This window comes from Pseudorasbora parva, chromosome 13, assembly GCF_024679245.1.
Source record: "Pseudorasbora parva isolate DD20220531a chromosome 13, ASM2467924v1, whole genome shotgun sequence".
NCBI classification, from domain to species: Eukaryota; Metazoa; Chordata; class Actinopteri; order Cypriniformes; family Gobionidae; genus Pseudorasbora; species Pseudorasbora parva.
In genome coordinates, this window is record NC_090184.1 from 28,346,408 (window position 1) to 28,370,903 (window position 24,496).

The following is a 24,496-nucleotide window of genomic DNA, read 5'->3' on the forward strand; positions in this document are numbered from 1 at the left end:
AATTATATTATACATTTAGAAAATAATTAAGTATAGGTCAGTATTATAAAGAATAAATCATTTTCAAAGCAAATATTTACACCTCCTAATGAATACAAATGAACCCATTTCCTCTGTGCTTTGTATTTTAGCATCCTGTGATTAGTTGTACCTAGTATGTTTTTTTGTGATTTTTCTTTTTTTTCTTTTTCTTTTGGTCTGTTGCGATATGGAGCACCTGTCCACTGCTGGACACCTGTTCTTGTTATCTCCTCTTTTGATGCTTGTGTGATGTGTTTTACTGCAGAGTTGTTCTGATTGTTAGGTCACATGATCACAGCAGTAAAACCCCAAATATACCACCGAGCCCATTCTTATCACGGCTCTTATGTTTCAGCGTGAAGTATTAGTCTGTAGGATCAGCTTACCAGTGTCCACGGCAAAGTCCTCAGCCAAAGTACTATAATGCGGTGCGAGATGTCACTTTATGCTGCGGTGCCAGATGAAAGCAGAAGTTTTATGGCGCGTATCAGGTTTCCGACGTTTGAAATCGGAGCCCATTCCAACAGGTGCCACATTAGTCACACCTCTCTGACCGTCCGAGCACCCCCTCGTTTCTCTATACAACTCAAAGATGTCATTGAATTACACATTTCGATTAATACTTGGTTTGACGTGCATCCGATTTAGAAATTCTGGTCATCTGGAGTCTGAGACCAGAAAAATATTTCTCAAGTACCCAGCTTGAATAATGCGTGGTAAATGCACGGTTCTGTTGAGCATACTTAATAAAGGAAAATACATCGTCAAATAATAATTACAATTATTAAAGATGTTTTAATAATTATTAATCATTTTAAATAATTAAAAAATTACAATTTAAATTAAATTGTATTTCTTTATGCAAATTAATTTACATATTTTAGCTCAAAAAGCAAGTGAACATTCCAAGATGTTATGCTAACATGCATCCATTTCACGTCAGTGTGCACTGATTGAAATCGGCAGTTCAAAATGATGGAAAAAAACTGGTACAATGAAATGAAGGTTTGCTCATTTCTAAAATTGCCATTCAGCTTCAGACTTTCAGATGCCAAGGTGGAAATTACGCTTCAGCAGGGTCAGTTTTGAGGAGCCATTTTTAATGATGTGTTGCCTCTTTGCTGAAACTTGATTGAATTGGAGCCTCGTACAGCTGCCACGAACACCTCCTCAAAAAACTCTTTGTGAGCGAGAGCTGCAGCTGCCGGTGGCTTCCCTCTCTCTGGGGTCTCAGGCACAGTAAAGAGCTCTGAATGAGAGCCATGCCAGCTGCCGCCACATCTGAGCATGCCCTACCTCGTCCATCAGCTGCAATCCCATTGATACTCTCTTTAACATCACCTTTTGTTTAAATGTACGGTAAAAACCTGAATGTTTTAGGTTGCCTTTGCATTTAACAAAAAAAAAGCCTCGGACGACTGACGAAGTGCTTTTTTTAGGTAGCCTATTTTGTTTGATGCTGCAGTTTCCGTTGCAGCTTGACGCTGACTTCTGCGCTAATATAGACGGGGCTGTTTTCACCGGTGGCCGAGCTGCGTTGCACTTTTGCACAGTTTTTAGAATGCTGTGTTGCTCTCTTCAGGTCTTTTCAAGGAACTACAAACTCTTGGGTAGAGGTCTTTCTCTGCATCTATAGCTGCATCATCCTGTTCTCACCTTATTAACCACATTTTGTTTGGTGTGACCTGAAGTAATGTGTGGTAACCGTTTGTTTTATTTCACTCTGTTCATGTTGCAGTTTAACACCATTTCTTTTATTTTGTGTATACCGTGTGGCTTGTATGTCAAATGCGGATGCCTATTTTTGTGAGCCGGCTCTCCACCCAACGAAATACCTCAATAGCCGAATGCAAGTGCACGTGTGAACACACAAACCTTGAAATAAAATCAGTTAAACCAGTGTTTCCTTTCAGCCTCACCTAAACATTAACTGAAGGAGCAACACCCAAACTGATTTAGAGGAACCGCTAGCAAGTAATACTTGAGGAATAAACTATAATTAGACAGTAGAACAGTATAAAGATATATATCAGCGAATTTGCTATTAAAATGTTTTTTTTTTCCCCCAAGACCTCTTATGTCAAATAAGATCTATATGCATTTAGAAAATGTCACATTTTACAAATCTTTTCATGAAAATGTGTGCACTGATATGGGTTACAGCCCCGTTTCATTAAATGTTTATAAATATATAAATCCATTCTTATATTTGTAATTAATTTATTGATTCATTACTTACTTTTAGAATGATTTTGCAAAAAAAATCACAATTAAACAATTACGGAATTTGCTTGTTTCATAAATGAGGCCCATTGAATTTATTGCTCCCTAAATGTTTATTTATTTATTTGTATAAATACATTTTACATGATTATTTATTATTATTATTATTATTATTATTATTATTATTGTTGTTGTTGTTGTTCTTATTATTACTATATACATTATTGTCTATAAATGTAATCTGTGCTGGCAAAAGGAGTCAGAATGTGCACGGGATAATTTAAAACTACAATGAAACTACAGTGAACTAAGTGAAGTGTCAATTTTGAGGTTTCCACAAGGAGTTCATTAAAGCGTTAGTTCACTGAATAATGAAAATTCTGTCATTAAATACTTCCTCTCATGTCTTTCGACACCCATAAGACCTCCGTTCATCTTCGGAACACAAAGGAAGATATTTTTGTTGAAATCCGATGGCTCAGAAAGGCCTCCATTGGCAGCAATGACATTTCCTCTCTCAAGACCCATAAAAGACACTAATGACGTTAAAAATAAAAAGCTCATCTCACTTCAGTGGTTTATGAGAATTGCATCAATTTTTGGGTCATTGTTAAATAAACAATTGTGCTATCATGAGGAAGAAAAGTTAAATATATATTTTCCCTATAGATATGGGTTTTGACTTGCGTGTGCCAAATTTGGTGTTATAACCAGATATTTTAAGGCATGGTTTTCTATGTGGTTTTATTTAGTAACCTTCAGAAAACTTTAATAGTTTACTTTATTATTTTATTCAATTCAAAAAAACTTTTTTTTATTTTTATTGAGAATGTGAAAATAACAATAACCCCCCTTTTTTAAATTTGCTCAGTGCGACTCATTTTGCCTAGCCTAGATGCCAGCCGAACTTAGCCCTGGCCACAAATTTTTTAGGTCGGGCAGTTCGGTCTGGCCTCGCTCTATAGAGGAGTAATTATCTCCGAACAGAAACTGTTCAGACCAATGAAATCATTAGGGCGGGCTTTAGACGATGACGGACAGATGATAAACAGTAACGTAATCATCCACATCATCAAAGGAGCTTGGATTATATTTGTTCGACGGAGAGCTTGTTTGTATGAGCATTCACCTTCACAATTTCTCTCAGAAATGATGATCATGTTGGGTAAGTACTCTGTTTCATAATTTTTATTTTTTACAACACCGGCAAAGATCGTTTATTCCATTGCGTGTGCAGACAGGGTTGCCAAGTTTTTACAACAAAACCCGCCAACTACTAGCCCTAAACAATAGCTTCTCGGGGGGTTCTCCGGGAAAAAATGGCGTTGGGGGGTAAAATGTGTGTTATTTTGGCAAGTTTACTTGCTAAAATTCGCACTCATGGGTCTATATAATATCACATAATAGTCGCTTCAACCCGCGGACATAGAAAACAAACCTCGGAAAAAACACGTGCTGCGTCCCAATTCGCCTACTTATACTACGTCCTAAAAGTATGTACTCTTTTTGTGAAGAAAAAGTATATACTTTTGAGTGTGTAGCAGAAAAGTATGCAAGCTTCGGGACATACTACTTCGCCATCTTTAACGGACTCTGTCACTTAGTTACGTGCATCCCGTCACCGTTTATCTGCCCTGTCAATCATCGTCAGATTCGCCACAGTTCAAATCCTCCACATTCAGTTTAATCTCCTACCGTATCGGAGAGAAATGTAGCCGCTCGTTGATCTGCCATGTGTGGGTCTTTAATGCAGAGACTCTCCTCATGTATTTACAGTTTAAATATAATGATGCATTTAAAAGTTAATGGCCAAACGTGTCATTTCAAAAGTTCTCAATGCTGCTGCGGGTGAAATATAATGTGACAACACTGAATAAATATATTTTTGTCAGGTTAAATATTGATAGTTGGTCACTCAAACCCCTTTATCTAAACTTCTCTACTTAACCGTCGAACTCGCACATCCGTCATGTTTGTAGTTTTTTAACGCTTTTTATCCGCGGTTGTAGTTCTAATCGAATCCTCGTCCAACTCGCAATGGGTTGTGGGCAATATCAGCCGTTAGAGTGCCCATCGATCCATACTACGAATTCGGACCGGAAATAGTAAATCATCCGGGAATCTTTGGAATACTCTTTTCAACATACTACGATTTGGGACATACTAATTCTATTTTCGAATACTATTTAGGATGGATAGTATGCGAATTGGGACGCAGGGACGGACTTGGCAGCACAGTGCAGTTGAGCTCTGTTGACATTGCGTCGCTTCGTTGATCTGATTGGTTGTAGGTCTATCCAATTGATGTCTTTCCTGGTTCGGTTGAAACACGCCCCATAATCACAGCCCAATGGAGCAGTATCAGACTCATATTCTGACTAGAATTGAGTATGACCACGCCAGGCTTCATTTTGCCAGCACGGGTCACAAATGTTATTGCTAAAATATGTAAAAATACATTTTAATCTCAAAGCATTTTTTTAAACTTTTTAAAAAAGTGTTGCTTTTTCTGCTTATATTAGGGGTGATTGACACTTTTATCTCATTGGTTGGCAGGTTTGAAGCTCGGGATGGAGCGTGATGCCTACGTCATGATCGCTGAGAAGGGAGAGAAGTTGTACCATATGATGATGACCAAGAGCCGCCACCTCATCAAAGATCGACGCAGGAAACTCACCAATGTACCTAAATGCTTCTTGGGAAAGTAAGTTTTGTGCGTTATGTAATGTATTTCAGAGATTCTTGTCCAAACTAATGGGTTCAACTTACTGACCGGTCAGTTCCCATGCCGGCGATTGGCTCAGTCCACTCTGAGTGTGACACCTTCCCTCGACTGATTTTACACCATCTGACTGTCTCCTGAATATCTTGCAAGTCATCCTAATCCAAGAGGCCCCTGTATGAATGAAAATGCACACGCACACACACATACACACTTACTTAGCGCTTGTAAATGCTTTCCCAAGCTCACTGCCAAGCACCCCATTGGACACAGACATTCCCAGCAAAAAAAAAAACCTTCATTAGAGAGAAATCTGCATTCAGTCTCTCCCTCTTTTTCTCTGTGTATCTCTCTTCATTTTTCTCTCTCTCTCTTTCTGTCGCTCGCTCACCCAGTCTTTCAACACCATGAATGAACAATGAGTGCTATGTACGCCATTAAACTTCCAAATACAGTGTGTGTGTGTTTGGGAGTTGAGAGGAGAGATTCCTCACACCAATTAAAATTCTCTTTTTGCACTGCACTAGAAGATAAGGGAGTGAAAACACTCTCATGTGATCCATTTAAAGTGTGGTCTGATTATATTGATGCAATCTAGTTTAAAAGGCCGCAAAAATTCAGATATGAGCCTCATCTTTGCTAAAGTGGTTCATAAATCAGCAGAGCCTTGCTGCTGAGGAGTGCTGGAATAAATAGCTCAAAGTAGAGATGTTGCTAACTTAACTACATTTTTCAGTAGCTCAGGTATAACAATATTGCACAACAAAATGCTGTGTATATCAAAAAAATGTAATAATCCAACACACTCTCCTAAACTGTCCTCTCTCATAGTTGGGAAGTTCTTTTTATTACATTTTCAATTAGAAAAAGTTGCATTTACCTACAAAAAAGAAGGAAGATTGTAATAGCGGTATCATTTTTAATCGTAATACTTAATTGAACCAGGTATTATATAAGGTATTATTTAAGGTATCTTAAAGGGATAGTTCACCCAAAAATTAAAATTATCCCATAATTGACTTGCCTTCAAGCCATACCAGGTTTATATCACTTTCTTCTTTCTGACGAACACAATCAGATTTATATTAATAAATATCAAATCCAAGCAATATAATGGCAGTAAATGGCAGCCCGCATCCATCCATTATAAATGTAATCCATACGACTCCGGGGGGTTAATAAAGGCCTTCTGAAGCGAATTGATGGGTTTGTGTAAGAAAACTAACCAATACAAATATTTAAACCGCCTTCCATATTCAACTTACGAAGAAATTGTAAAGGCTCTCGCAGTTCAAAACACATATATGCTACATCTGATGTCATGCATCGCACCAGTTACACCTTCTTCTCAAGCTGATTACGGAAGGCGGTCTGGCGGAAGCTAGATATTTTACTTATAATGTGTTAAATATGGATATTTTTCTTACACTAACACATCACTTCACTTCAGAAGGCCTTTATTACCCACCCCGGAGCCGTGTGGGTTACCTTTATAATGAATGGATGCACTTTTTTGGACTTTCAATTTTGGGCTGCCCTTTACTGCCATTGTAATGGTTGGATTAGCCAGGATATTTTTATATAACACTGATTGCATTAGCCTAAGAAGAAAGTCATAATCCTAGGATGGCTTGAGGGTGAGTAAATCATGGGGTAATTTTCACTTTTGGGTGAACTATCCCTTTAAATGCTGCTGCTCCATTTTTCCAACTCAATTATAAACATTGGAAAGTTTTCCTAGTTTTGTTTAGTTTAAAATGATCTGTTGAAGTTGCATATATTATGACTCTGATACATTACTGCTGATTACAAACAGCAGTGTTTCTTGTGGTGTCGTGCATTTGTATTTTAAACAATTGTCCTCCTTAAATGGCTTCAATGTAGTTGTCTGCTTTATGTCTGCTCTTTTTTTTTTTTTTTTAAGACTAGCTTGACTGTTGTTGAAATACATTTTGAAGTAGCACTTCAGCAGAAGTGGCTTAAAAAGCGAACTGTTGCTGGCCTCACAGCCTCAGCTGTGCTGTTGTTCTCCTGTCAACACCTGACTGGATAAATTTTGCACAGCTCCCTCAGAACACAATTATTCAAGCGTTACGGCCTCGGTGGTCCAGGTGAAAGCAGCTGTGATTGGCTCTGTTGTTCGCTGGCTTGCGCATCCTTCTCAGAATAGAACACAATCCTGCTCCTTCCAAGAACAGGCGAGCAGTTCAGCTGTTAATGTGGACAAACGCTCTGCTACTGCTCAGACTCAGGCACTTTCTCTCATCTCTGGCTGTTTCTTTCTATTTTGAAGAATGTATTTTGAAAAATTTACTTCAAAATATGGTGAGGTTTTGATACATCATAAGTTCAGAAGTACTGCAAATGTTTGTATAGAGATTTTATTTACTCTTTTAAACTTACAGCAATGTCCTAAAGATTTAAGCTTTATTGGCACTGTAAAAGCTTTAAATAGCCAAAGCATTATAGGAATGTTTCTGGTTGTTTACAACTTAAGCTCTATTGAAAGCATCTGCTTTCTGTAATCACAGAAAATAATTTTGACTGTTTCAACATTTTGCAAAAACAAGTTCTGTTGTCATAAAATCACTTTCTATCCTTGTCCATGTTACCCAATTATTCAACTCATGTTGTGACCATATGACCATAATAAATCCTTTAATTTTTGCATAATACTTGCAAAGATACAAAAAAGGACAGTTTAGATAAAGTGGAGTAACGAAAGTGGGGTGAATAATAGATCAATACATTTTTGTATGGAATAATTAAATTAATAATAAAGTGCTTTTACAGAAATGCAAGCTTCAAAATTCAGATTTTTTTCTTTTATACCAATTTTTATACCAACAATCTTGCATTTCTAAACATTGTCAGTACATTTTTGTAAACATACATTTATTTATTTATTTATTTATTTTACAAGCTGAGGGACAAGTCAAAATTATTTTCTGTGGTTGTCGAGCTGGTATTTAATATATTATTCCGTTAATATACTTCTCTGTCACACTCACACATACAGTACATGCATATTCGGACAGATATCGATACAGGCGTAAGAAAATTCTCACACGCATCTATGGCATGTGAGAGAGCACTGTGCGTGCTAGCTGTGGAGAATATTAATGAGTTACATAAAGATTAATTAATTCACCCCAGGGACGCCCACCTCCACCCCTTCCCTTTCCTGCCAATCTGAATTAGAGACTTATGTAATCACAGCAGACTCTCTGTCTGTTTCATTTCACTGCTCTCTTTCATGGGCCTGACTGCCCTCTTCTCTGTGAACTTCCTCTGCAGAGATGCACATAAAGGCGTTGGAAGTAGTCTGTAAGATCTTCACATAACCCACATAACCACATCATAAACATTTATTGTTTGTATTTTGTGTGAAAGGCTTGATTATGTGATTGCTATCTTTTTTTTGACATAAACATTGTCTTTTTGTGTGTGTGTGTTTGTGTGTGTGTGTTTGTGTGTGTGTGTGTGTGTGTGTGTGTGTGTGTGTGTGTGTGTGTGTGTGTGTGTGTGTGTGTGTGTGTGTGTGTGTGTGGTCAAAGCTGCAGCTAGAACCTTTTTGTATTTGTTCATGTTCTCCTCTTTTGTGGTAGCATTATTGCAAAAAACACAAACTTGTCACAATGGCCACTGCTCAGATGTACACATATACTTTTGTGCTAAAAACTCTTGATCAGTCATGTTGAATTTATTGAAAAACCTTTCAAAATAATTTTAAACTAACTCCTTGTCCAATTTGCATGAGATTTGCTGTGAACCATCAAAAATCCCTTGAGATAAAACATTATTTTAAAAAAGTATTTAATTAGTCCAATTGTTTTACGGATTTATGTGTGGCCATAATTAATTGACCTATAGTTTTTGAATGTAAATTCTAGCTGTAACACAACTTGGGCATTAGCATGTCAACTTTTGTACAAAAGTCTTAATTTGATGTGCACTTGTTTCAGGAAGGTGACATTTACCACCAAAACACAGAATATTTTCTCCAAATTTTATGATGGGGACAATGGAGTGCTGAAAACATGGAATAGAGTTTTGTTTTTTGGTTAAATGTCAGTGGTTAACACAAGTGCAAGATATGTTCACGTTTTATTCTACAACATAAAATACAGTGGTTATATCCCACTCATGTTTAAAAAAGAAAAAGAAAAAAGCTTTTACTTGTCTTGAAAAAGGTATTTTTTAGGTTCATGGTGTACTAAGAATCAAACACTTTCGTTAGTCACATACCTTATTTTCTGCAATAATCCAAAAGGCAATGTAAAAATCCTATTTGATTTCTGTCAAGGGAAACTTTCAGGTTGGCCTATGTCAGGGGTATTATCTAGTAAACTGTATCCCTGTCAAGTTTTTGACAGTGAAAGGTTATGATTTATCATGGTTAAGTATTTTAAGAGTTCATTAAGTTGTGCATGTTGTCAGCTGATTTGAAGGAGATGTAGAGGGCAGAGCAGTTGGGTATTGAGGTGAGACATTAATGGAGGTGATTGTAGGGTGTCTTTGGCGTCTTCTCTTCTCCTTCTGCTCCATCTGTTAACCCATACTTTCATCCGACCCCTCTCCCCTCGCTGCTGTCGTTCAACATTTCAAGGGCGCACACCCTTCTCACATTCCCTTTAAGGCGTCATAACTGTTTACACATTGCTTATTTCTGTCCCTGAATCTAATGTGTTTCACAGTTTCTCACGCAGCAGTCAGGCACATTTCAGGCATGAAGTCACACATACAATCACACACAACATTAGAGTCGCCACTAAACCACCTCAGACATGCAATTGCTAAAAAATCCTTCCCTGCCCTCATCAGAAGCAGTTAATAATTTAATTACAGTTCTTGACATTTTCATTTGGCAGTAGACTAGCTAATGTCATGTTGTGGCTAACTATGTGTGTGTATATGTATGTGTTATTAAATAAAAATACAGTAAAAACGGTAATATTGTGAAATATGATTGCAATTGGCACACCTTCATTTTCAGGAGCCATTATTCTAGTCTTCATTTTGATTCTTGTGATCCTTCAGAAATCATTCTTAATATTCCGATTTGGTTCTTAATAAGAAATGAGTAAGAAACATTTGTTCTTATTGTGTATGTTGAAAACTGTGCTGTTTAATATTTTTGTGGAAACAGTGATGCGTTGTTTTCGGGACTCTTTTATGAACAGAAAGTTCAAAGGAACAGCATATTTTATAATATGTATAACATTATAAATATATTTACTGTAACTTATGATCAATTTAACGCATGGTAAAAAAAAATTCTTTAAATTTGTTTCTTTAAAAATATTTCTTTAAAAGACCAAACTGCTCTATATATGTAAACAAATTACATTAGATAAATATATATATATATATTAGGAGCCTATTATTAATAAAAAAAATCGTACATATTTTCATTAGTTTTGAAAAAAGGCTCCTGCATACAGTATATAATTGTTTAGGTCTAATATATTTTTGGTATTTTTTCCAGAATTGCATTTTTAAGTGTCTTTTAGCGTTTTTTTTCCTCAAACTAAAGCAATATGTGAACCCCACTTTTGTGTTTGATCTTTTAAGACCTTAAGAGAGTGGAATGCATCTTGATATCATCTTGATTTGTGTCCTTGGTGAACTTTTTACCAGTCTTGACCAGTCACTCTGAAGGATTGAGTGAATCCAAGTTCCCAAGTACCTTTTGACTAGTGGCTCATAAATCCCTTCTTTAGCATTTGTGGAGTGTTGTGTTATGTGCCGACTGATACAACTGTTGTTTTTGTGTGTCCTCAGTGAATTTGTCTCATGGCTCTTGGAGAGTGGAGAGATCAGTAAGGCTGAGGAGGGAATCAACCTGGGTCAAGCTCTCCTGGAGAACGGAATCATCCATCATGGTAAGAGAACATTCTCCCTTAAAAGAACTATGGTATTACCTTGAATGATTATTTTGAAGTATTTTAAGGCACTATGTCAATATAGTACTATAGCAAATACAATGGTAATATCATTTGATCCAGCAAGGTGCAAAACTCACATTTCCAAAATTGACCAGTTGGGGTTGGTTGCATAAACAGCTCATTGACTAATCGGTCAGCATACTGGACGCCCTAAATAATTAAGCTAGAAATATCAAACTTTTACAAAAATAAGCTCGATGAAATAGTAGTCAACCCCTGTGACCAATCACTGTACCATAGTAACTCAAAAAGTACATTTGAGTTTCATTACTTCATACAAATCATCCAAATGCTATTTTAATCTCATTCACCCCCATATATTCCATCAACATGTATTTGTGTATTGTTTGGTTTCATCACCAAAATTCAGCAGTTGTGTATGCTCTGTTTTTTTTTTTTTTTAATCTATTATTCTTTCTCTCAGTGTTTTCTTTTTGTGTCTTCTTCTTTTCCTCTTTTAACCTCATTCACCCCCATATATTTCATCAACATGTTTTTGTGTATTTCTTGGTTTCATCACCAGTATTCAACTGTTGTCCATTTTTGATACAGTCTTGGCAAATTAACCACAATCCATTAACTGTTTATAGAAACGTTGGACTGTTAAAAATCACTATTTGACAGATTTACACTTTACAAATCTGGCACATATCTCTTGTTGGCCAGCACTCACTGAGATCTCCTACAGATGATCGTCAGTCTGGATAGTAACATGACATGAAATGCTGGTAGAGAACATTCATCTGAATAATTCATGAGGAGCAGTGTTTGCCTGAGATTTGGGGGAGCATCATACCTCTACATTACAGCCAGGGGATTGTGACAGTGAAAACTGACAAACACCAGAAGGGATTGGAGTGATAAATCCAAGTATAAGGGCTCAGGCAGTCAATCAATAATATGGTGGCAGCATTCAAGGAGAGGTCAAACAGGCTTTTGTGTAGCGATGGCCTTCACTCACTTCGATTCATCACAGACCTCCACATACATGTTTATCAGCTCGAGACCATGAGCAGCAAAGCAAAGAGAAACAAATACACCACATGCTCAGTTTCAGATCAGCTTTGCTATGTTAGAGGTAAAGTTCAGTGTTTAAAGCATCACATAACCATCATTTAAATGCGTGTCTGTGTGTGTTTTTTACCATAGTGTCAGATAAGCACCAGTTCAAGAATGAGCAGGTGTTGTATCGCTTCCGCTATGATGATGGCACTTATAAAGCCAGGAGTGAAATGGAGGACATCATCTCAAAGGTATTTCCTTCAGAATACTGGCTAAAGACAATATTTACCACATCTTATGGATCCTATAAATGAAATTTGTTGTGATGAGCTCAGATGGTGGACAAAATAAAAGTAAGATTAAAACTGTATTCTACCCAATTTGTGTGTGTGTGCTAAGTCTTTTTTATCCTTAGAATATTATATTTGTGACATTAGCTTAGCAACATGCTAACATCAAGCTCTATTCAAACTAATTGTGAGTCAAGTCTCTTATATGCTGTTTGCACCTATGTAGAGCGATTCAATTGATAACAGGCAGTTTACAGATTAAAGTCAACACATCTCGAGTCGAGTGCATATGATGCATCTAGATAAATTTAGACTAAAATGGTCCACTTAACAATTGTGTCAACAAATCAATCAAGAAGTAATTCCAACAGCACAACAGTACATGAAATGCATAGAGATGCAGCTGTCGATGCAATTGTTTGAAATGAGTTTGTGTGTGTCCGACAGGGAGTGAGACTTTACTGTCGTCTCCACAGTCTCTTCACACCTGTTATCAAGTAAGTGACACATGTTCTCTGGAATACTTTACACTCAACAGACAACACCATTACTTAATTCTCACTGTCATTAACGCATTAACATGATTTATATTCAGAATATATGTTTTGCTAACACCCTTTTCTTGCACATTGACAATAGCAATTACAGTTTATTAATTGTCTATTTTATAATTAAATCCAATGTATGCAATTTATCTGATTCCAATTTACTTTAACCATATTTTGATAAATAAATACACATAGTTTATAATAAATTCATTTATTCAATTTAATTTCAGTGTCTTAATTTTAGCTGTCTTACATGGTGGTGGGTGAGATGTGTTTGTCTTTCATGGATTCACCTTGACCAGCTGTACACATTGTCTGTGTGTGTGTGTGTGTGTGTGTGTGTGTGTGTGTGTGTGTGTGTGTGTGTGTGTGTGTGTGTGTGTGTGTGTGTGTGTGTGTGTGTGTGTGTGTGTGAGGATTGTAGAGAGTCGTATTGCTTTTCTGTCACCAATCACCTTTGATGTCTCGCATAAAGAATAAGGAGGGGCCATTGAACTGCAGATGGGACCAACTCTGATCTCAGCTAAAAAAAAATTAACACATAACTTGTTGGTTACTTGCCCTTTAGCAGATTTTGTTAAGTGACTTACAGTCCAGGTCACTAATTACACAAGATTAATTGCTAGGACAGACCACCCTGGAGCAGTCTGGGGTATTGGGAATTAGTGGTAACAGTAGATCCCATTTGCTAGAAGATATTTCCAGATCATTTGTCTCCGTTAGCAGGGATTAAACCTCTAACCTTTAGCACTTAATCAATAAATAGCTGCTTTAACACAATGATTTAATTAGGATAATCAGAGACATTTCCATTGTCATTATATAGAAATTAAAGGTCTAATCTGGGATTATCCTATGGTTTTATCACGTATGTATGTATGTATGTATATATATATATATATATATATATATATATATATATATATATATATATATATATATATATATATATATATATATATATATATATATATATATATATATATATATATATATATATATATATATATATATATATATATATATATATATATATATATATGTATATATATATATATATATATATATATATATATATATACAGTGCCTTGCGAAAGTATTCGGCCTCCTTGAACTTTGCAACCTTTTGCCACATTTTAGGCTGCAAACATAGATATAAAACTGTCATTTTTTGTGAAGAATCAACAACACGTGGGACACAATCATGAAGTGGATCAAAATTGATTGGATATTTCAAACTTTTTTTACCAAATCAAAAACTGAAAATTTGGGCATGCAAAATTATTCGGCCCCCTTAAGTTAATACTTTGTAGCGCCACCTTTTGCTGTGATTACAGCTGTAAGTCGCTTGGGGTATGTCTCTATCAGTTTTGCACATCGAGAGACTGAAATATTTGCCCATTCCTCCTTGCAGAACAGCTCAAGCTCAATGAGGTTGAATGGAGAGCGTTTGTGAACGGCAGTTTTCAGTTCTTTCCACAGATTCTCGATTGGATTCAGGTCTAGACACCTGGATATGTTTATTTTTGAACCATTCCATTGTAGATTTTGCAGGGACGGACAGATTTAGAGGGACGGCCACGTCTTGGTAGATTTGCAGTGGTCTGATACTCCTTCCATTTCAATATTATCGCTTGCACAGTGCTCCTTGGGATATTTAAAGCTTGGGAAATCTTTTTGTATCCAAATCCGGCTTTAAACTTCTCCACAACAGTATCTCGGACCTGCCTGGTGTGTTCCTTGTTCTTCATGATGCTCTCTGCGCTTTAAACGGACCTCTGAGACTATCACAGTGCAGGTGCATTTATACAGAGACTTGATTACACACAGGTGGAATCTATTTATCATCATTAGTCATTTAGGTCAACATTGGATCATTCAGAGATCCTCACTGAACTTCTGGAGAGAGTTTGCTGCACTGAAAGCGAAGGGGACGAATAATTTAGCATGCCCAATTTTTCAGTTTTTGATTTATTAAAAAAGTTTGAAATATCCAATAAATTTCATTCCACTTCATGATTGTCCCACGTGTTGTTGATTATTCACAATAAATTACAGTTTTATATCTTTATGTTTGAAGCATGAAATGTGGCAAAAGGTCGCACAGTTCAAGGGGGCCGAATACTTTCGCAAGGCACTGTGCCCACCACACTGTCCGATGTTACATGTGGACAGTTTTGAACATTTTCAATTTAAAATCTTCTTTATATACAGAGATAGAGATCATCATCTGAAAACCTTCAAATCTGTCATACCAGCTAGCAAACTGGTGGACTGGCTTTTGTCACAGGTAATACACACACACACACACACACACACACACACACACACACACACACACACACACACACACACACACACACACACACACACACACACACACACACCACTTTATTATATAAACATAACAAACACACTTTTTGTGCTCAAATAATTTTTTTCCCTCAAATTATTTACAGTCTAATAATCACAGTTGTTTGATTGTGTCATTTCATTCCAGACAAAGAATTCATCTAACATTGCTCTACATCTTGACACCATCTCGTTTTGTCACTTTGTTTGTGTTTTTCCTTCTGCAGGGTGACAGCACAAGTCGCGAAGATGCGGTGACCCTCGGTGTTGGACTCTGCAATGCTGGTTTCATGCACCACGGTCAGTCTTTATGTGCTCGTGTTGACTTTAAATCTTGAAATGTTTCAGTGGACAGTCTTCCATGTATAATTATGATGCAGTTTTGGGTCAGTTATTATTGCAGTATATGCAGATTCGCAAGAACTGCACCATCAAAACACTATAGACAGTCATTCTGTATAATGTGTCCTAAAATGCTTTTATTTGCGCACATTTTATATGAAAAATAAATCTGATCTGCAAAAACTCTTATGATTAATGAATTTCTCTGGTAGTAGAAGTCGGTGGTTCTGTCTCTCTAGTGGCAACGACTGGAATTTGCAAAAAGTAAAGATTTTTAACCTAGATTTCCTGAACACTCACCCCATCAAAGCTGCCATTGGTTGGTGCAATGTTGCTGTGTAGGGCTGATCGGCATGCTTAAACAAACAGAGTAATGTTTTGATAATGCCACAGAGACACAGTGTTTATACTTTTCTGGGGAATCAGCCTACTTATGGCTTTCTTATAGTTTTTCTTATAGTCTTATTCGCTGTATATCGTGCAGCACTATTTATATGGGAGTCAGAGTCACACTAATAGTTTTTTTAACATCACACTCTCAGTGAGTCTGGCAGAGGTTGTAGTGTAAAATGGAGAGTGATTTAGATTAAGATAAGTATGTTTTGATGTAAACAGCTGTTGGAACAACATCTGTGGCCTCTGATGGAACAGAAGTAGTCACAATAATGGAAAAAAACACTTTCCGATGAGATACACATGCTCATAGACACACGCCTCGTGTTTTGCAGTCAGTTCGGATCTCAACTTCCAAAACTATCCTCAACAATATTTTGCTTGGAATTCTTAGACAGAACAGCCCATCCCTACAAAGTTCCACACACACGCACACACACACAAAAAGTGTGCACTCGCACTCACACCAGACCTACCATTAAATCCTCTTCCTTCATCCTTCACCTCAAATTTGCCCAAACATCAATCCCACTGACATCATGAGTTTGTTTTGACAGGAACTGAAGGGTGATGCAATTGGCCCATTTCATACTGTCAAATCATTTTGTCATCAGCAGATATGATCAGCACAGTTATAAGTGTTTTATTTTACCAGTTTATAAAAGTAGCAAGCTGTTTTTTTCCATTCTCAGTTAAATTCTATTCTTGCCTTGCAGTTCTGGAGAAAAGTGAATTTAAGGATGACTCGCAGTTTTTCCGCTTCTATGCCGATGAGGAGACTGAGGGTACAAGCTCCAAGAGTAAACAGCTTCGCAGTGACTTCAAACTCATCGAGAACATCCTTGCCAAATCCTTAGTGGTGAGATACAAAGACACACACATCATGGGTTTCACCCCTGTGGAGAGCAGTGTTGAGGGATAACAAACTAGCAATGCTACCTATTAAATCACATTTTTCCATAGCGGGTTAATTACATATTTCATTCTACGGGAACCTTTAAGTATAACAAATCTTAATAAATCCAAAATGTTCAAATGTGCAGTCTACTCCAATTTCCTGTAACATGGTTACACAGAAAAGGCTTAAATGTAGTCCTAGACTAAATATGGAACTTTGAAACCAGGCGTTTGTTCAACTTTAAGTTAGGGTGTTTTTTTAAGGTTTTATTTTGTTTTTATTAAATTATTGAATTGTTTAGTATTAAGTATAACAAATAATTCCAAAATATATAAAGATATATAGATGATACATAATATTGTACTCACGAAAAATGTAGCCTGAAGGGCACATGTGCAACAAAAATAAAATAGCCCCAAGTATAGAACCCTGTGGTACACCACTATGTAATTTAGCTGATGTAAAACATACATTTCCAATGCAAACCAAAAATTATTCACTTAAACTTTTTTTGCATTTCCGGTCTTCCAAATTTGCATGTGTATGAATATCATTGACACATGATTTACTCGCAAGTTATGTTTAGATAAGATCTTGTTCTTATTGTAAAAAGTTGGATTTTAGTTCAACCACTCTAAATTATGTGTAGCTAGCTATATCAGATTCTGATCATTAACACACTGACCTCAGTAACAACAATACTAACATAAAATGAAACCTTATAGTTTTATGCTGAAAGTAACACATTTATAACATTCACACATATGCTACTACACACACTCGCAGCCATCACAGGGCATTGATTTTTTTTTCTCCCTCCGTGCCAATTAAGACCCTCCTTATCCATCAGTAATTACCCTGACCTTTACAAACTGCTCTTTCATCTCTTATAGACTGACATATTCCTCCTCCAGACTATCAAATGCATGAAAACCTTGCATTCTCTCCTCTCTGTTCAGAGGCTAAGAGCTTCTCGATTTACCCTCCTCAGCCAGCCCTCTCAGACATCATGTCACTGTAGTTTTTCAGAAAAAATAATGGTTAATGGACAGAAATAAAACAGAGGAAGACATTTACAGGGCTGGGAAACATGTTCTACTTTAGCTCTTATATAATAAAAGCACATAAAAGCCCATCTCATGTGTAGCTTTGGAGAAATTGAGCATTATATCCTTGTTATGATCCAGAGATGATCATCCTGCCTTATGGCCTAAAGCCAGTATAACTTTCATCCATGATAATGCCTTTAGCATATGTGATGTAATGACTTGTAATGTAACACATTAACTTTTTTTAAACAAAGTAACTAAGTAATGCAATTAGTTACTTTTCAAGGGACTAACGCAATATGTAATGCAATACTTTTGAAAGTAACTTTCCCCAACATCCCTATTAGCATGCACTGTGGCACATTTTAACAGATTATTGTTTAGTTATTTTGAGAAGAACGGACTTAACACCTCAAACAGCTTTTGGACTAGAGGATGTGCAGCTTGTTCACACGTTTGCACAAACGCTGCAGCCCTATCAGCATGGCACCGAACTGCTAAATCACAATTTGAGTCCTGAAAGTAACACGATATGTTCTATGCTGTCACTTGCTGAATTTATCACAAATGTATCGTAATAACGTCCTACTCTCCTGTTAATATGGAACGGCGTGATGATATAGTGACTCTCTCGTCCCTGCACAGATCCATCCTGAAGAGGATGACTATGGGTTTGAGATTGAAGAGAAGAACAAGGCCATCATAGTGAAGAATGTGACCAGGGGCTCGCACGCAGAGGTATGAGGCTGAGCAACGATTTTCACAATTTAGCATTGCTGCTACTTTTTGGTGTGTAACCATAATTGTTTCCCTGGTCTTTTGTTGGACATGTAGTGTGGATCTAATCTGATAAATCTGCCTTTGGGGAATAATCCATGATCATTGTGTGTCATTTGGAGGAGGACCTCTTCAACTCAGATGCGTTATTTTCAGTACGCAGGGTTATTTGTGTTCATGCAATGTATAGCTGTGCCAGACATTTATAGAAGAAGATTGGTAGATAATTATGGTTAAGCTCTAAACCACCACTATTTTCATCCCCACCATGCCTGTTAGACCTGACGCGAGACATTTTGTCCGTATTAAAGTTTCACACTGCTGCTCACAGGAGATGCAGAAGATGAGAGTGTGACTCTAATGGTGATTAATACAGTGCATGAGTAGAAGTGCTGGATGTCCTGACACTTGTGCCGTGGGCCACTCAGATCTGCAGTCTTAAGTTCATGTGTCGGGTCCAGGACACGCTTGCTTAATTCATTCACTCCCTCAGTCTTCGCAGCTCTGCTCTCTGGAGATCTGGGAGAAGCAATTAAGCATGTCCCATCATATTCTCCACAGAGTCCTCACACTTCATCTCTTTTACTCTCTCCTTCTTTAAAACTTGCCCTTTCTTTTAGGCCGTGTAACACACTATTGTACCAAATGTGTTAGCCCCCCCTCTTTACTTTGTTCTTTGTTTCTTCTCTTTTATTCACTTCTTTTCATTTATTTATTCTTTTTTACTCTACTTCCTGCAATTCATTATTTTCTTAATCCCATTCTTCCTTCTTCCACATTTTTAATTGCACCTTCAAATGAACTACTCCGTAATCTGCCTATAAAGGTTTTAAGCTAAATAAAGCTCTTTTTCCTTAAAGGTGTGAGGTTCTCTCAATTCTTCTGACAATTCTCTAACCCTCATTAACATATCACTCATCTCTCTCTCTCTCTCTCTCTCTCTCTCTCTCTCTCTCTCTCTCTCTCTCTCTCTCTCTCTCTCTCTCTCTCTCTCCTCTCTCTCCCTCTCCCTCTCCCTCTTCATGCACATTGAATCCTTTGATTGTTTGTCAGCTGGATTCTTGGTATTTTCATTGTTTTATATTATTTTTGTATTTATTATTTTGTCCAGATGGCAGGCCTGCAGTCAGGGAGAAAGATCTATTCCATTAATGAGGACCTGGTGTTTCTGAGGCCCTTTTCTGAAGTAGAGACCATGATCAACCAGTCCTTCTGTATACGCCGCTCCCTCAGACTGCTGGTGGCCACCAAGAACAAAGAGTGAGTCCATGCTCATGGCAGAAATCAGATACTTGCGCACAGATACTTAGACGTGTAAAATGTAGCCAGGTACAGTGTAAAAGGACACTGTTGTTGTTAGAGTTACATGCAGGAGAGCTGTACATGGCAATTGTTTCTTAGAAAGAAAATTCATTAATATTTAAACTTTTGCTTAAACGGATGATTTTAACACTTTTGTGTCCCAAACAATGATATCCATGAAAATATATTTTGCGACATAATACAAAAGACATTTAGTACAGCACTCTTGCTTATGTCATAATGTTAAAAAAAAGTGACAAAAAAGCCTAGCTTATGTGCTTGTTATATCTTTGTGTGTATCTGATAGGATTGTGAAGGTTCCAGATGTTCATGGCACTCTTCCATTTGTTCTCTGCGGTTCTTGTCCACCTTACGTTCATGCAGTTAAGAAAGGTGAGTTCTTCTTGTTTGTAAAAAGCACATTCACGTTGTCCCATTCATATATGTGAAGTGATTATGGCCTCAAAAACCAGAACCAATCCTGTTTTGCCATAAAAATTCATGCATGTAATTTTGAATTGAGGAATGCATTCCCTCCGTCTAACCTGCCAGGCAGATGCTAATGTGCTATAAAAAGCTTTGAAATGAAGCAAATTCGTGACACCAGGCTGCTGTGGTCATGTGATCAACATCTGGAGCTCTTCAACATTTGAACCCAAACTCAGGATCACTGCACATGTTTCTGGATTAAAAAAACACACATTCTAGGAGCTTTTTGAAGTTAAAGCCTTTAGCTCATCTTCACAGCACTTAGACAAATGCAGAAAGAGATTTATGATGTGTCATTATGGGTTCTTTCATCACTGCCAGTGCCCCTGAATTCAGGGGGTGTAAATTCCAGAATAAGTGGTCTATTCAGGGCAGAGCTGAGAATGTGAAATCGTCCTGTTAATAAACAATAATCATAAGTCCCATAAATCTTATTGTTACTGCATCTCGCTGAAATGCCCAATTTAAAATCTCTACATCAAACAGTTTTCTTTATTTCGCTCTCAAGAGTCGCATACTCTCTCATTATGGGCATACATTTTATGATATGACTTGTTTTACTGAGCTGATATTTCAGGACAGGTACCTAGGAGTACATATAAAAAGCTAAAAGAAAATGTTTATCTTAATCTGAAGATTCTTTTCCGTCAGGAAAATAATGGAAAGGGTACATGAATGTTAAAGGTTCTTCATGGAATTATAGATGCTAATAAAGAACCTTTATTTTTAAGAGTAAGCATCAAAAGGACAGAAATAAAAAATAAATACAAACATTTCAAATGCATTGAAGTACAACAAACACAGGTTGCTGATGTACAAATGCAAAGGGATGCTTTGTTAACACTGATGAGATTGCAAACGTCACATCAAACACATTGTGTGTTAGACCGTGTTTAGACCTATTTGAATTTGCCTATATGTAAAGTATAACCTTTATATATGTAAAGTTCAACCTTTTCACATCAAAATTATCCTTTTGATGTCTTTGTGGTTCATTTAAGGTTATGTGGTCATTTTGCATTATTTTTATGTGTATACAGGCTCTGAGGCAGCAGCAGCGGGTCTTCAACCTGGTCAGTGTGTGCTTAAAGTCAACGGCAACAACATGATCCAGAGCAGTTACAAGGAAGTCTTGGAGCACTTCAGTGGCCATCAGCCTGTCCTGGAGCAGCATGATGTGGTGAGAATCAGGCCCATGTAGGCCGTCGTATGGTGATCCAAGAGGTTATTTGTTTCTGACACTCTATACAGTATCTGTTTCCTCCCTTTGTGACATTGTTTTTTTCATCTGCCACAGAGCTGTGGTCAGTGGGCGTACCGTGTGTATGAGGATGTGGAAGAGCAGATGTCTTACAGGGGTTGTGAGAATGGCTCCGATTCAGAGGATGGCTGCACTAATGGAACAGGTAGTGTGTGTGTGCGCTGGCAAATGACAGGTGTACCCGAAAAAAGTTATTATCGTTAACTGAAACTATTATGAATTCAAAAGCCTTAAGAACACTAGATCCGATGTGACATGCATTTGTGAATCCATGTGTGGCGAACTCATACAAAGACATTTGACATTTGACAATAGAGGATCAAAACGTCTTTGATCTTTTGGGTGAATTCAAACATGATAAATAACAAACATATTAATATCTCAAATCATCTTTTAATAATTATCTATAATATTACAAAATATTTCTGTTTCAAAAAAATGCTGTTCCACAAGAATATTAAGCAGCACAACATTTGTAATAAGAAATATTTTTTATTTGTAATATCCAAATCCGTATATTAGCATTCATTTGTGTTCCTGCTGTATTATTTATATGCGTGTTCTTTGGATTTTCTAGGCTCCGTGAGAAGGCTGGAGTTGTTGTCCATCTCTGACGATGTTCCTTCAGTCAGTCTGAATGTGGATAATGTTCACGTGGAACATGGGGTTGTGTATGAGTACGTCAGCACAGCAGGGATCAAACACTGTGTTCTGGAAAAGATGGTGGAACCCAAGGGCTGCTTCCACCTCGCTGCAAAGGTCAGACAAGTGTCAGACAACGAATATATATGACTGCTGAATCTTGTTTCTGAGAACCCGTGATTGGCCGGTGCATTCATATACATGTTGAATTCCAACATAGACATTCATAGGAAGTTTTCTCTAACCTATCATATGTTCTTGTGTCTGTTTTGAATTCTCTCAGATACTGGAGGCCTTTGTGAAGGACGACAGTCTGTTTGTAAAGAGTTGCCGGCAGCTAATGGCTCAGAATGAGAAGGTGGTGACAATGCCACAGTTTGAGTTTCGAAACATTTGTGACAACAAGCTGGAGAGCATAGATAAACGCATTTGCAGCTACAAACAGGTGAGGCGTCTCTCCATGTTACTACTTAGTCATTTTGTCATACTCCCTGGTGCACTTCATATTAGTGCTATGTCGTATCTTGTGTTTTGAAATCTTATTTTTGTCATATTATATGAAAATTATTTAGGAAATGTTGGTTCATGGTTCTTTAATATTCTCTTCCTGTCAGTTTGTGGAGGAATTGCAGACGAAGGCCTGGCCCACGTTTAAGCAGGCGAGCACTAAACGTCATGTTCTGGGATGCATGGACTTCGTCCCCACAAACTGTCACCTGAACCTGATGCAGGTGTCCTGCCCGAAGAACACCACCTCAGCCGGACGGGCCTTCAGCATCCGCTTTGGACGCAAGAACTCTTTCTTCGGACTTGATCCCGACCAAGGTGCATAGTTATGTTACAATTTATAATTGTAGGGATTTAAGTATTATTATTTAAATGTTAATATTTATATTTCTCATAAAAGCTTAATAAAATGTGTTATAGAGAAATATAGCATTTTGAAGTCAAAAAAATGACCACTATGTTAAAATCACTCATTCCCAGATTGATTTCTCTAGAATTATTTACATTGTGGATTCAGCTCATGGAATCAGTTAACCAAATCTCCACATTACGATTACTGAAAGTTGTAAAATAGTAATTAAGCTTTATGGTGAAAACCTCCCAGGTCTTGTAAAAATCATGGCCTGCTATTCCCAAAGTAATCCAGAGCTTTTTAAAGCACCCCCATTAGACCTCCATTAAAACACCATTAGGGCATAATAAGTAGCTTTTAGTGATGTCATCGTCCCCATAGGCCTACAGTCTTCAGCTTAATTTACATTTACATTTACATTTATGCATTTAGCAGACGCTTTTATCCAAAGCGACTTACAACTCAGGAGAACAGGAAGCGATCCGTCAAGAAGAGGCAACGAAACACAAAAAGTGCCCCAAATACTAAGATTTGTACACTGCTCAGAGTAGCAAAGACCAGAAAAGGAAAGAAGAAAGGAGAAATAGAGGGGGAATTTTTTTTTTTTTTTTTTTTTTTTTAATGTAAGATTAAGTGTTCATGGAAGAGATGAGTTTTTACCTGTCTTTTGAACGAAGTGAGTGATTCTGTTGTGCGTATGGAGGACGGAAGATCGTTCCACCAACCCGGAACAATGAAAGAAAAAGTTCGAGAGAGGGATTTCATGCCTCTCTGTGATGGTACCACAAGCCTTCGCTCATTAGCTGAGCGAAGGCTTCTGGTGGGTGTGTAGACGCGTAGGAGTGAGTCGAAGTATGCGGGTGCTGCGCTTGTGGAAGATCCATAAGCAAGAGTCAGGGCTTTGAATTTGATCCGGGCAGCGAGTGGTAGCCAATGCAGAGAGATGAATAGAGGTGTGACATGAGCCCTTTTGGGCTCATTGAATACAAGACGTGCTGCAGCGTTCTGGATCTGGCTGCAGGCTTAATGAGGCCTAACGCCTGAATCTCTTCTCTTATCACTGTTGATTTTTGTTTATGGGACCTGATGCTTTATGTAAGTAGGCAAACGTTCATATAGGCTTTATAGGCCATGTTAGCTTTATCAATAAATTCAACAAATTGGCAAATGCAACACATACTCAAACTCAACAAAAAACTTTTTTTTGTTCTCCTGGCTTAGTAGTAGCAGTTGGTCAGATTTGTTTATACTGTTTAAAATTGTACAGTTAATTCATAGCAATATTTACATTATTCTTGTAAAATAATCATTGTAGCTTTCTTTACAAATAGTTTTTTGATTTTTTTATTAGCTGGAATACGGTATACCTATACATTCA

At 37.3% G+C, this 24,496-nt stretch overlaps 1 protein-coding gene across 1 annotated transcript in view; it reads left to right on the forward strand.

Moving 5' to 3' along the window:
- prex1 (phosphatidylinositol-3,4,5-trisphosphate-dependent Rac exchange factor 1) overlaps positions 1-24,496 on the forward strand; it is an 88,956-nt gene that overhangs the window by 37,643 nt on the left and 26,817 nt on the right. The window contains exons 10-24 of the mRNA XM_067413729.1: positions 4,801-4,948; positions 10,751-10,851; positions 12,064-12,167; positions 12,654-12,703; positions 14,969-15,044; positions 15,334-15,406; positions 16,558-16,700; positions 18,434-18,526; positions 19,677-19,825; positions 20,175-20,260; positions 21,397-21,536; positions 21,654-21,762; positions 22,195-22,376; positions 22,543-22,704; positions 22,874-23,084. Coding sequence (XP_067269830.1) covers positions 4,801-4,948; positions 10,751-10,851; positions 12,064-12,167; positions 12,654-12,703; positions 14,969-15,044; positions 15,334-15,406; positions 16,558-16,700; positions 18,434-18,526; positions 19,677-19,825; positions 20,175-20,260; positions 21,397-21,536; positions 21,654-21,762; positions 22,195-22,376; positions 22,543-22,704; positions 22,874-23,084 — 1,827 coding nt within the window. The remainder of the gene's footprint in view (positions 1-4,800; positions 4,949-10,750; positions 10,852-12,063; positions 12,168-12,653; positions 12,704-14,968; positions 15,045-15,333; positions 15,407-16,557; positions 16,701-18,433; positions 18,527-19,676; positions 19,826-20,174; positions 20,261-21,396; positions 21,537-21,653; positions 21,763-22,194; positions 22,377-22,542; positions 22,705-22,873; positions 23,085-24,496) is intronic.